The 13,323-nt window shown below is 40.6% G+C and overlaps 1 protein-coding gene across 1 annotated transcript in view; it reads left to right on the top strand.

The window, feature by feature from the left end:
* The window catches only part of LOC149460171 (synaptotagmin-15-like), a 111,574-nt gene that overhangs the window by 43,186 nt on the left and 55,065 nt on the right, over nt 1–13,323 (top strand). Inside the window, exons 3-4 of the mRNA XM_089680042.1 lie at nt 5,185–5,327; nt 9,413–9,708. Of these exons, the coding sequence (XP_089536168.1) occupies nt 5,185–5,327; nt 9,413–9,708 (439 nt within the window). The remainder of the gene's footprint in view (nt 1–5,184; nt 5,328–9,412; nt 9,709–13,323) is intronic.

Here is a 13,323-nt window from a genome sequence, read left to right as displayed (position 1 = left end):
CCCAGTCCTTTCACACTATACAACACCTCCATGGACTGCTAAAAGACAACAAAAACTTTGTCCTTCTCACACCTTTGACACCCACCCAAATCTATTCCTTACCACTTTTCAGCTCCCCCAACCCAAAGTAGATGAGTTATCCACTGCTTTTTTCCATCCCCTTGTTTTATTCTTTATTCTCTGTTTCCCGCACTGTAAAGATAAATACTTATTTATCCAATATTTCACTGTTGACCTACTTTTAACTGTTGATAATGTGATGATTGTCGGAATGTGAAATATGTAATGGTTTATCTATGTATAATTTGAAAACTAAATAAAAACCTTACAATTAAAAATAAAGAAAATGAAAAAAAATTAAATGCTTGTTACTTCAATTAAAGGTAGCACAAAATTACAATAAAATCAGATTAGGTCCACATGGCCTACACTCTATGCCAACTAGTCTGTTTTTTTTAATTTGATTAGGCCCTCTGTTTGGTTCATTTAGACTGTAGAAGAAGAACATATTGTCAAGGCTATTAGAATAGTTTAGAATTGCAGTGGTCATGCAATTACAGGTTATAAGGCTTTCAATAGGTGGTATTTTTATTTATTTTTTGTTTCACATTGTACTGTGCCCTATTTCCTCTAAAATGTTTGCTCTTATTTAACCAATCAAATGGACAGTGATAATAAATAATAGTATAAGTAAAGCAGATATAATAGAACAAAATATATAGTGGAAACATTATATTAGAACATTACATAGAAGCTGGAGATCTTTGCACCAACTGATAAGACTGCATTGACTACCATTTTGCACCGAATCTGGACAAATATTGAGGAGGAAACTGGGATTGTTGTATTCACTGTAAAATCCCTTTCTCTGTGTTATTGAAGGACACAGCCCAGTACCTGATCCTTGACCATAGGACCAAGAAGCTTACAAAACAAGGATGTCAACTCCAAAACCCTACACGTAAAGATGATGTTGGCCAAAAAGGCCACTTTCTGGAAAAGAGTCAGGAAGGGAATTTTCTGAGTGTTTTCAAAGGGGGGTTTCTGCAGAAGAGCACCAAGATTAGACCCCACAATGACACTGGTAATTTGAAAGGCAGAGTAACATGCATAACACCTTAAATGAAGGTAATAACCAAGAGTGTACAACCAAAGGTCATTGAAAGTAGAACATCACGGCCAAAACCTGGCTTACCTTGGTCCAAATTTTGACTTAGGTATTCTGCCATTTATTTTCCACATCTGGATTGTAAACCATGGAGAGGGTTGAAACATGAAGCTCCACCCAGCAGGACCCTTTGTTCTGCCCTGGCGATTGACATATGCTACTGCTGTGGCGTTGTTCAACTGGACCCTCACTGGATTACCCCAAAGGAGATCAGTCAAATGTGAAAGACAGATTATTGCCCATAGTTCCAGGACATTGATCGGCAACTGAGATCCCTCCTACAGGTCCTGCCAGCTGACCCATTACCCCTCTCCATCCAATAAAGAGGCGGAAAGAACTTGCTGGTCAGCAACAATGGAGAAGGAAGCCACCACAACAGAGAGGACTTGACTTGACAACTGACACTAACCTGTTTGTCCAGAGATGAAGATGATTTGTGCAATTTCGTCAGAATTTCCCACTGCAGAATGAGGGTATGGTGTTACACATATGGAATTGCCTACGAACCTGTAGAGACAATATTACCTGGAACTTACATACAAGCCTGCAGAGTACGCCCACCAGAAAGACAACAGTAGATAAACATGAACTCTGAATCTCCACAGTATTTCTACCAGAAGAAACACCCTGGCCTGATCCATCTCCAGAATCAGGCCCAGGTACTTCAGGCGCAGAGTTGAAGCCATCAAAGTTCACAATTTAGCAATCTTAGCCAAATTCCTCCAGAGTGCAAATAGTAATCTCCAATTTGTCCTCCAGAGAAGACAGGATGAATACATAAAACATGCCATGGTTTCCACCTTTCTATTGGCCTAGTCTTTAAAGGAAGGATATTCCTTGCTATGAATTTATTGGCAGGACAAAAAAGTACCAGATTGCTGTAGCACTTTCTCAGATGGGCCAGTGCCACATTCAGTGGAATGGTCCACAGAAACTTGGCAGGAAAAGTCACCCAGCCCCCCCTACTCCCCACATTTGAGCTACAAAGTCATGACTCTACAGGTACAAAACAGCTGCCACAGATTGAAGGACTGACTCTCGGCAGGACTCATTGCACCACTAAAAGATTCAGGCAATCACACAGGGCAAGAAAGGTTCCCTTCCCTGAGCAAGCCAGAACACAAGGCACTGTCTCCAACCTCTGCAGCAAATGCACAGCATGAGCTAGTCAGGGAAGCCAAGTGGAGCCCCTTCCCAGTGGTCCTGCAGAGCACCAATGAGTAATGTTATTGGCCTGTGCGATTCCCAAAACAAAGATGACTGCAGGATCTGCAGCAGCAGAATGGATGAAATGGTCATAGCCAGTGCCCTGGCCAGAGACACATTATATATTAAAGTGGTAGGACAAAGGAAAAGGGAGGAGGCATCCCAAGGTAGGTCTAACAATCCCCTCCATAACAACACAGCACCTGGAGCTAGGGAGACAGTTAGGATACCACTCACTCACTTAGAAGAGAAGGGGACTTTTACACTCATCCTCTGACATGGAGTAGGTACCTTTTCTCAGGGCAGACACCTCCCACCAGGGTGGGGAACTGTTGGCCTTGGAGGATTTTGTGGCAAAATAACCAGCGGTTGTTCAGTCATATGTGTCTCCTGTGAGGTAAATCATAGATGACAATGCACATAGCCAAGGTTGTACTGTATGTGCTCAATGGCCAAGTTGGGGGGACTCCTAGGATCTATATCAGTTGTGGTCAACTTTAAAATTATAGAGGGACACAAGTGCAGGTCCTGACATTCCCAGGGGCCTGCACAATACCAGCGTATTTTCTTGTGTTGCATTCAAAATATATGGGCTTTAACCTCCCCTTAACATGGCCCTGCTACATTTTTTGTAGCATATCGCAATGCACGCTGAGGAAGTCGGATTAAAATAATCCTCAGTACTGGTATCGGTGAGTTCAATAATAACTCCAGCATTGGTGCCAGTAGATGTAATAATAACCTCCCACATTGGTGTCAGTGAACACAATAATAAACCCTAGCAGTGGTGTCAGTGGCCACAATAAAAGCCCCTAGCATGGGTGTCAGTACTATTAACCCCCCCACTTTGGTTGTAACTATTTTACAACTATTTGGTTGTAAATTTAAACTACCCACCCCGCTTCCCGGCATTGCTCACTGGAGATGAAAGTTAACCCTCTGTTTTGCTTTAGTCTTTTAGGCTGCTTTCACTCTGACCTATTGCATTTTTAAAAAGCGGAAGAAAAACATGTGATCATGTAATCCTATGGTCCGCTGCATTTTTAAAAAATCTTGCTTGCTGCATTTTTGGTGAGGGTTTGGTGCAAAACAAAAATGCACTAAAAATGGACCTCCCCATTGAAATGAATGGATAATACAGCAAAAATGCACCAAAAACACACTCGTGTTGCATTTTTAGTATCGTTTTTGAGTCACATATCCTGTAAAAAAACGTACTGCAAACATCGTAAAAATGACCATGCGCTTTTGCACCGTTTTTGCTACAGATCAGTGTGAAAGTCACTGTAAGGATACTTTGAGGTATAAGCCAAGGAAGCAATTTCAACAGTTAACTTAGTTCTTTCTGGTAATGGGGTCTTCTCATGGCTCCTTGCTTCTTAGAGTCCTCTAACACAACTCTTTCTTCTCTGAAACCTCTAGAACAACTGTTGCACCTTTGTCCCTGCTCACATGGCTTGTTCAAAGTACTTTCTCCTCCCATCACTTCCTGCCACCTCATTTCCTGTACTGATCTTCACAAAGCTGCCCAACAGGTCTGTTTGCATATCAATGGGGGAAGCCTAGCTTCTGAAAACACATGTAACTAAAATCTAAAAATTCACATATCAAGCTCCCACGTGCATTGGTTATAACTTGGTGGTCAGTGGCAGTGAAAGTTAACCCCTCTGTGCCCCACTGCTTGGTCATCATGGCAGTGATCACTTACCTGATCACACGCTATAGTGCTCCCCCCCGTCATAACTTTACCTGTACTGTGGACAGAGATAACTCTTGTCTCACTGTACAGTCTTTCTTTTAGAGAGCATTCCTGCATCTGGCACTCCGCTGCCTAACTGGCACCAATAGCTAGTAAGCTGCATGCAGAGGGCTGGTGGGCCCCATGCTGGGCACCAGGGATCTACAGTATATTATACAGCTTATCACCCAGCTTGAATGTTTATTGAATGCCTCAAAGAAAATAAAGACTATCAATGGTAAAAGAAAACTAAGATTCCTAGCAGTTCCTTACTACTAGACACTAGATAAAAAAATGGAGTTCAACTGCTTATAGCAAATAGGGGGTTTGGCCAACAGCAAGGAATATCCCTAACCTAGTGTCCCTATAACCCCACAGTCCAGAAACAAATACTGGGACACTTTTAGGTTGCCTACAATAACACATTAATTATGAATCTGGAAAGCAGATACTCTAGTATTTTGAAACATACAGTACACACCATAAATCCAAGTTTATTCCAGCCAGCTACATAATGAGTTGGGTTCTCTCCAGAGTTGGTGGTGGGTGGCCCTCAGTAAAGCATAGAATGGCACTCCTCTTTGATATTAAATTGTAGTTTTGGTTTATTAGTGTAACAAAAATTAATCCACTGTGATTATAAAAATGTCAAAAGGGGGAGTACTGTTTATAGGCACTGTATGTACTAACACAGCTTTCATTTTGCAAAGGGCACAGATTTTTTTGCTGTTTATTACACCTATGCTGAAGCCCAGTTCAGAAAGCTGACCTGGCTCATGCTTGGTCACTTTTAATTAATTGTAGATTACTTTGTGATCTATAGCCAAACAATGGTTCCTTAACAAAGTAGATATATTCAAAAGAACTTACGTGTTTAAGCTATTTCTGTGTTTTGAAGAAAGAATTGTTAATGTAATTCTACAGTTTATAGCCTAAGTTTTATATCCAAACCATAACAAAATACAGTCTTTGACATTAGCAAATATAAATCCTATTTACGAATCTGACTGGCAAATGGTGTAGCATTTTTTTGTTGTTGACATATTTTGATATCTTTTTCTGTTGACTTTAGAACAAAAAGTGTACCCTTTATTGTTCCACCAAAGTTTCATGGACGGGACTGGGTTGGCATACAGAATGGAGAACGTATCCAAGAAGACAGCGAGCCATATACTGCTCCAGATTTCCTTCCACGATCATCCTTCTGCTCTATGGGTACAATATTTCCTATTAAAACTCTGTTAAGGCAGTATTTGTACTAACATTTTGATGTGTGATTAGGTGTAGCAATTAAGGAGCATTTCTAGTTTGAATAGAAATCACCTGATTCTATAAATGACTGAAAGTGTAATTCTCTCCCATCTCTGCAAATACACAGTTTTATCAGTGTTTTAGATTTCTTTTTCTGGTATACAATACAGTCTCATATTGCATCTTGATGGGGGTTCAGGTTCACCACTACCTTGGGTTTGTTGCAAACCATGTGTGTGTGTTCGAGGTTCACAGACCCACTGAAATAATGTTGGAATTTTCCCTAGTAACTGTAATTTAACTTAGCTCAGCTGGTTAAGAAGTGGCTTCCGAATAAGCCAGCCCCCTCACTATTAAACAGTCATAGCTGTGAAAGATAAAACAAAATGTGTGTCACTGATAAAGCTCCTAGGAAGGAAGTAATAGTATAGGGCTGGCAGGCACTGGCAGGTTTGTTAAAGTAGAAATAAACCCATACAGAATGTCATGTAGGTAGCAAAATACTGTGCACCTTTTATTTTTTTCATCCTTCATTATATCTTAATGTTTCTGATGACCTGACTCTGTCCACATACACCACAGTGATAACAGGCTACATGTGTTTTTTACAAGGCATATGCCCTAATTGTTGCGGTTTGCATTTATTTTTTTCACAGGCTTATTTTTTTTAAAGTGGACCCTCCATGAAAGGAAGGCCTGCTCTATTAACCGCTTTCCCGCCGCCCTATTGTAGAACTTCTGCTACAGGGTGGTAGGGCTGCGCAAAATCATGTATATATACTTGATTTGCATTACCGGGTAGGGGGGGCGCAACATGTCTCCCTAGTAAAACACACACAGCACATCATGTAAAACAGCTCACAGTTAACCCTTTGATAGCCCTAGATGTTAACCCCTTCCTGCCCAGTGTCATTAGTACAGTGTCAGTGCTTTTTATTAGCACTGATCATTGTATTAGTGTCATTGGGATGTCAGTGGCAGTTAGTTCCCACCCAGTGTCAGAATGCCCGCCGCAGTCCCGCTATAAGTCGCTGATCGCCACCATTACTAGTATTAAAAAAAATCCATTATATACAGTATACCACCATTTGTAGATGCTATAACTTTCACATAAACCAATTAATTTACATATAAAGTGATACAAATAATAAAAATGTGAAAAATATATATATATTAAAGTTCAACAAAAGTCTCAAATTAAAGTCCAATGTCCCAAAAATTGGTGAAAAAATTAAATAATAGAACTTTAACTCAAACTTCATACATTTTTGTTGGACTTTAATATATATTTTTTTCACATTTTTATTATTTGTATTATTTGCGCTGTAACACTTTTGAGTATATTTTGATGTTTAGTTAATTTCTGAACAGCAGAATTTATTTAAATTATTGTCTATTCCTTTGGCGCAAGTTTTCTATGTATTTTGTGCAATTAATTTACATGTATTGGGATTTTTTTTAGCAGACATGTAGCAGAATACATTTTGGCCTAAATATATGAAGACATTTGATAATTTTACATTTTTTTATTGGCTAGGCTTTATAGCAAAATGTAAAAAATAGTTTTTTTTTTCAAAATTGTCAGTCTTTTTTTGTTTATAGCACAAAATATAAAAATGCACAGGTGAACAAATACCACCGATAGAAAGCTCTGTTTGTTGGAAAAAAAGAACAGATTTAATTTATGCACACTGTTACATGACCAAATTGTCAGTTAATGTAACGTAGCACTGTATCGCAAAAAATGGACTGGTCAGGAAGGGGGATAATGGTTAAAAGCCCCTCAACCCACAAAGTCAAATCACCTACAAATATAAGTGTTGAACTGCTAAGAAGAAAAAAGAAGGAAAAAAACACCTTGGCGTGACTACTGATGCTTGCGAGAGGCACAGGTGACTTCATTGTGTCTCACTACTCCATTTTGGGATAGCAAGGTGCTTGAAATACGTAGATAATATGTTCCTGCAATGAGATGGAGTGCATTCTCGCAGGGGCTAGCATTAAGGATGAATTTACAGTATGTGCAGAGACCAGTGTTTTCCTGCATTGTAAAACACCGGTCACAATAAGGACACACAGAAAGCAACTGTTTTCAGTTTGTCTCTGTAAGCCGTGTACCGAGGTGGGCTCCCCAGGACACAGTGAAGTCACGAACGAGGAAGGCAACCCCAACACCAGGTTTTTCCACAACAGAATTTTACTTAAATGTGGCAAATAAACACAACCACAAATGCTGGGAACATACAATAAATTTACATACACCCAGCCAAAGGCTGAGACCCTTGTGCTGCACAGCACGGCGCCTTCTGATGGATGAAGGCAGAAAGTGTAGTAATTTACCTACTGGCGGGCACAACTAAGCTGCCACACCTTACCTGTTATTACCCTAAAAGAGCAAGAATCAGTGTATGGGTGTATGGTATGGGCTAGCCTGCGGTGCAGCACAACAGCTTACAATCTTACACAAATCTACAGTATTCCCCATCCCATAACTGGTCCTGTAGCACGTGCCTGAGTATTCCTTCTGAGCAAAACGCCAGTCTGGCTTGAGTTTGTGGGATTTTATCAGCTCTCCAATGTGAAATGTCACTTTAAGTTGTGGAGTCCTTCCAATGATCAGTAACAACACTTGTGGCCTGACACAAACAGAGACCCTAACTAACTATAAGCCTGTCTCAGTCTCTGGAGGCGCCACCACTGAAATAAGGTGTGTGCACGATCTTACTGACCTGGGTCTGCCTTGCATCCGCTGGTGACTCAGAACAGATGTCTCTCCCACAAGCATGCTATCTCATCAGCCTTCCTGGCAGCGATCTTCCTTTCTCTGAACAGGATCAGCGTCTTGAACACCATCAGCTTCACTAGCTGCAGTTCTCACACCTGGATGCCAACGGATTCTCTGCTCACATGGCTCTTTTCCTTCACCATCATCAAAACATGGCTGCAGTCTCTCTTCCTGTTCACTGAGCTCCCATGTGTAAAACCCCACCCCTTCCTGAATATAGAAATATCTATGCAGTCTGAGGCTGTGTTAGAAAAACAGTGACATCTTGTGGCTAAATCGCAGAATGTCAGTAAAACATTTCAAAACATTTAATTCACAATGAGAGCTGTTTCCCCATCTCACATCTCATTCACACTGCTAAGCAGCCAAGAGCTGTGCTGCAGCAAACTGTGATAAAATGCAGACATGTTGCATTTTATCACAGCACACCGTAAAAGATTGTATGTCACTGTACAGTAGCACATCTTATAGCTATAGGTCAATTTACCTAATACCACTTTTTTATTTTTGTATTAAGTTGAAATGAATTGGACTAGGATATTACTATGGTATATAGGCCAAGCTAAATGTAAAGGTTAAATTGTCAATTACAAATCCAAATATGTGATGTCAAAATATGGTGTTGCTAATGCTGTTTGTGAAAATTGCACTTTTTTGCACCACAAATTGCACCACATAGAAATTAAAGGTAACTCTCAAGCATGTAATTGAAAGGATTTTCCATGTTTCCCTTCAAGTTGTGGTAAAAGAATAATCTTCTACATTTTTGCTTTGTTAAATGAGGGCATAACAATGCCCAGCTTGCCATGCTTTTTTGACAATTGCTTGCCTATTAGCTGAGAAATTAGCCAGAATGTAGCATCAAGATTCACTCCCACACAGACTTCACTGGAGTTCCATTTAAAGCTAAATTTGGGATTTTAAACAGGATTTGAAGAACCCTGGCAGATATATTGGCATTCCATGATCATTTTGTCTCTAAATGGTCAAATGTTCAATGTAAGCACCACTACAGCAATGTTCTAGCTGTTACTAAAAACAGTAAATTGTTAAATTGGGACCCCTTTGTATTATTATACAGAATAATAATAAGAAGCATATGGAGGGTTTTTATAATCAAATTTAAATAATAAAAGAATAACCTTTAGTGAAAGTGGTATATTCTGTGTCTATCACTGCTATTTGATAATTAAGCTAATCTTTTTTTTTTTATATTATGGCTGCTAGAAAATATAATAATCTAATCTACTCTCACAATTATTAGGGGGAGCATATGTTTTGGGCTCCATCAACCCAGCTTTGTACAAATATCCAGATGATAATGAAGAAACGGACTTCCCAGAAGGAAATATTGGGCGCATTTGGTTTGCTGTAGAGTATGAACATGAGACAGAAAGACTGGTGGTTTCTCTTATTAAAGTAAGAAACCTTCACTTCAATCCAGACTCCTGCAACCCTTTTGTGAAGATGCATCTCCTGCCTGATGAAAGGCGCTCTCTTCAGTCAAAAACAAAACGTAAAACTTTGAATCCCCAGTTTGATGAAAACTTTGTCTTTCAGGTATGTTCACATAATGCACTTGTGCTGACATGTTTGGTACAATTATCAGGAGGAAGGTTCCCATTTTACCAGGTCTAAAAAATTCACAGAGGTCGTGAAGGAGACATAAGAGAGATTGTTATGTTTAAAGCTGAATTCCAGGAATTCAGCTACTTTGTAAAAAAAAAAAAAAAAAAACTGCAGGAATATCATGAGTTAAGTTTAACAAGGTGCCTGCCCCCTGTGGATTTATCTTTATTATTTATATCTGACAGGTTTGTTGTGCTCCAGGAAGATAACTTCTGGAGCTCTCAACCTTGCTCACTGTGTGTCTTAGTTCCTTTAAAGGCAGAGTTGCTGGACCTGCTTTGCACAACCTTCCTCTCCTTCTGCCCATTCACAGAAGTCTTTGTATTATTTGAACTCATTCACAAAATAAAAAGGCTTCTGTGAATAGGCAACAGAGGGGAGGGGAGGGGTGGTCCTAACTGCTCTGCATGCTCCTCTCTCACAGCCTCAAGTGTCCCCTGTATCCTCCAGGAGTACTGGTAATACAAAAGTAATAGAGATAAGTCCCAAAGGTGACAAGTACCTAATCGAACTTAACTCATAGTGTGCCTGCACTTTTTGCAAAGTTGCTGAATTCTTGAAATTCAGCTTTAAACACTCCAAATTCTACACTTTTTTTGTGGTAGAGAGGGAAAAGGGTAGAACCCCCGGGAGATCTGAATTGTTGTCTGCACTGTCTTGTCCATGGGATGCCTGTTTCCATCATTTCCTGTTCTATTGTTACAGGGAGTAAACATAAAAGGGCATCTTTTCGGTAGAAATACAGACAGTATTGAAAGCCTGACAGAAATTCTAACTCTTCCTCTATGTACTTGAAACGTAAAAAGAATCAAACAAAACATTTAACCTACAGTTTAGCTTTAATATGGTATTCAGTTACTATTATTTTCAACAGAAATAATTTGCAGAGGTAAAATAAAAAAGCATGTATAATTGCAGAATGAAAACTGTAATAAACTATGACTAAGACAAAGAGATTCTGTATACTCACAATTTTAACATAGCAGAAGTGAAGCTCCATGCCCTGAATGGCTGGCCACAATGTGCCCATTGCATAATCAGCATTGAGTACACTGTAGTCAGATTATTACATGAGGATTTGTTTAAAATGGGCTACTGTAGTTAGCACTTCGATGGCAGCCTCACCAAAAAAGCTGACAAACTTGAACTTTTCTTTGTGAAACCCATTTTAGGACTCAAATTGTTTTGTATATTTCTGGAACCCAGCTTATAGTTCAACTAAATGCTCATACTGTAGTGACTCAGTAAGCATTAACGCTATAAGGTTTAACATATCAGCCAGGCAACTAGCATTTTCAGAAGCAGGGGTAAGAAATGGTGACTCGTATAGTTTTATCATTGCAGGTTTCACTTAAGCCCCAGGTGCCATTTTAAAACCTCCCAGGGACAGCAGCTATTTGTCCCAGTACTGTTCTTTTGGTTTCTGGCTTCCGCATTTTGTTTACAATGAGTGATGTCACAGCGCTTCCTCCTTGTACAGAGTTTCATACAGAGATGAAGCAGCCCTTACATCTCTCCCCCTGCAGCAAATTACCCATATTGAAGTCAGGGTTCACTATATTGCCAAAGGTATTGGGACCCCCCTCCACATCATTGGATTCAGGTGTTCCAATCACCTCCATGGCCACAGGTATATAAAATCAAGCACCTAGGCTTGCAGACTGCTTCTACAAACATTTGTCAAAGTATGGCTCGCTCTCAGGAGCTCAGTGAATTCAAGCGTGGTACCGTGAAAGTCAACCCATGAAATTTCCTTTGTACTAAATATTCCACAGTCAACTGTTAGTGGTATTATAACAAAGTGGAAGCAACTGGGAACAGCAACTCAACCATGAAGTGGTAGGCCACGTAAAACGAGAGAGCGGGGTCAGTACATGCTGAAGCACACAGTGCGCAGAAGTTGCCACTGTCTCCAAAGTCAATAGCTAAAGAACTCCAAATTACATGTGGCCTTCAGATTAGCACAACAATAGTGCGTAGAGAGCTTCATGGAATGGGTTTCCAAGCAGCTGCATCCAAGCCTTACATCACCAAGTGCAATGCAAGGTGTTGGATGCCGTAGTGTAAAGCACGCCACCACTGGACTCTAGAGCAGTGGAGATGTGTTTTCTGGAGTGACGAATTCTCTTTCGCTTCTCTGTCTGGCAGTCCGATGGACGTGTCTGGGTTTGGCTGGTGCCAGGAGAACGGTACTTGTCGGACTGCATTGTGTCAAGTGTAAAGTTTTAGTGGAGAAGGAATTAAAGTTTGCGGTTGTTTTTCAGGGGTTGCGCTTGGCCCCTTAGTTCCAGTGAAGGGAAGCCTTAAGGTGTTAGCATACCAAGAAATTTTGAACAATTTGACGCTGTTTGTGGGAACAGTTTGGGGATGGCCCCTTCCTGTTCCAACCTGACTGGCCTGCACAGAGTCCTGACCTCAACCCGATAGAACACCTTTGGGATGAATTAGAGCAGAGACTGCGAGCCAGGCCTTCTCATCCAACATCAGTGCCTGACCTCACAAATGCGCTTCTGGAAGAATGGTCAAACATTCCCATAGACACACTCTTAAACCTTGAGGACAGCCTTCCCAGAAGAGTTGAAGCTGCTATAGCTGCAAAGGGTGGGCCAACTCAATATTGAACCCTATGGACTAAGACTGGGATGCCTTTAAAGTTCAAGTTCATGTATATATTTTTTTAATAAAAATTACTGAAAAAAAGTTCTCAGATTAATCCCCAGGTTTCAATAATAATGCCTAATAATCTGGCCGAAATTTGCTTTTACAGCGCAAGCTTCAAAACAAATGCTCACTTAAAGGGGAACTTCACTTAAAAGTGAGAGTACTTCTAATTTGCTTACCCTCATCTATTTGAAAAAGTTTTTTTGGGGGGAGGTGGAGCCAGCACCATTTTCTGACAGGAAATTGCTCTCACTTCCGAAATTCTCACCCAGGCGAGAATTATGGATAGTTGGCTTGACTCCCTCCCCTTTAGCAATCTCCTGTGACCCATCACATGTCCCAAGAGGCTGCAGGACCAACCTGACAGCACAGTGTGATCTTGTGCATGCACAGTGGGGAGCCAGCTGTGAAACAGCAAGAAGTCACAGGTTGCTCCCAAAGCCAAGATGGCAGCTCCAGGAATACAAAAACTGGTGAAGGACCAGCCCGTGTGAAAACAGCACTGGGCAGATGAGTGTCTATTTCTTAAAAGTCAACAGCTTCAATATTTTTTTTTTTTTGCAAATGACTGGAGTTTCTTTTTAAAGTGTTACTAAATCCACAACAGTAAAATCAGTCTGTATATGCAGTAAAGCATGCTTGCTATACTCCCTGTGGAACCTAAGGGTGTAATCCCCTGCATTGTGTAAACCGGCTGTTTGATCCTGTCTTGTCTGATCCTTCCCTTCTTCTACTGCCCCCAGTCCATCTAGGAGTCACTCTCCACATGCTGTTTGGTGTGTATTGCTAGAGAGTTTTTCTTTTCTTAGGAGGGTGCATGCGATCAGCACAGGGTGAAACAGCCCTGTCCAGACAGAGGGGAGGGATTATGCAGCCTCATAGGAC

Source organism: Staurois parvus, unplaced genomic scaffold (assembly GCF_062004578.1).
Source record: "Staurois parvus isolate SC_StPar_1 unplaced genomic scaffold, SC_StPar_1.0 ptg000234l, whole genome shotgun sequence".
Classification (NCBI taxonomy): Eukaryota; Metazoa; Chordata; class Amphibia; order Anura; family Ranidae; genus Staurois; species Staurois parvus.
Note: the sequence above shows the minus strand (reverse complement) of the source record. Positions and strands in the feature narration are given on the sequence as shown.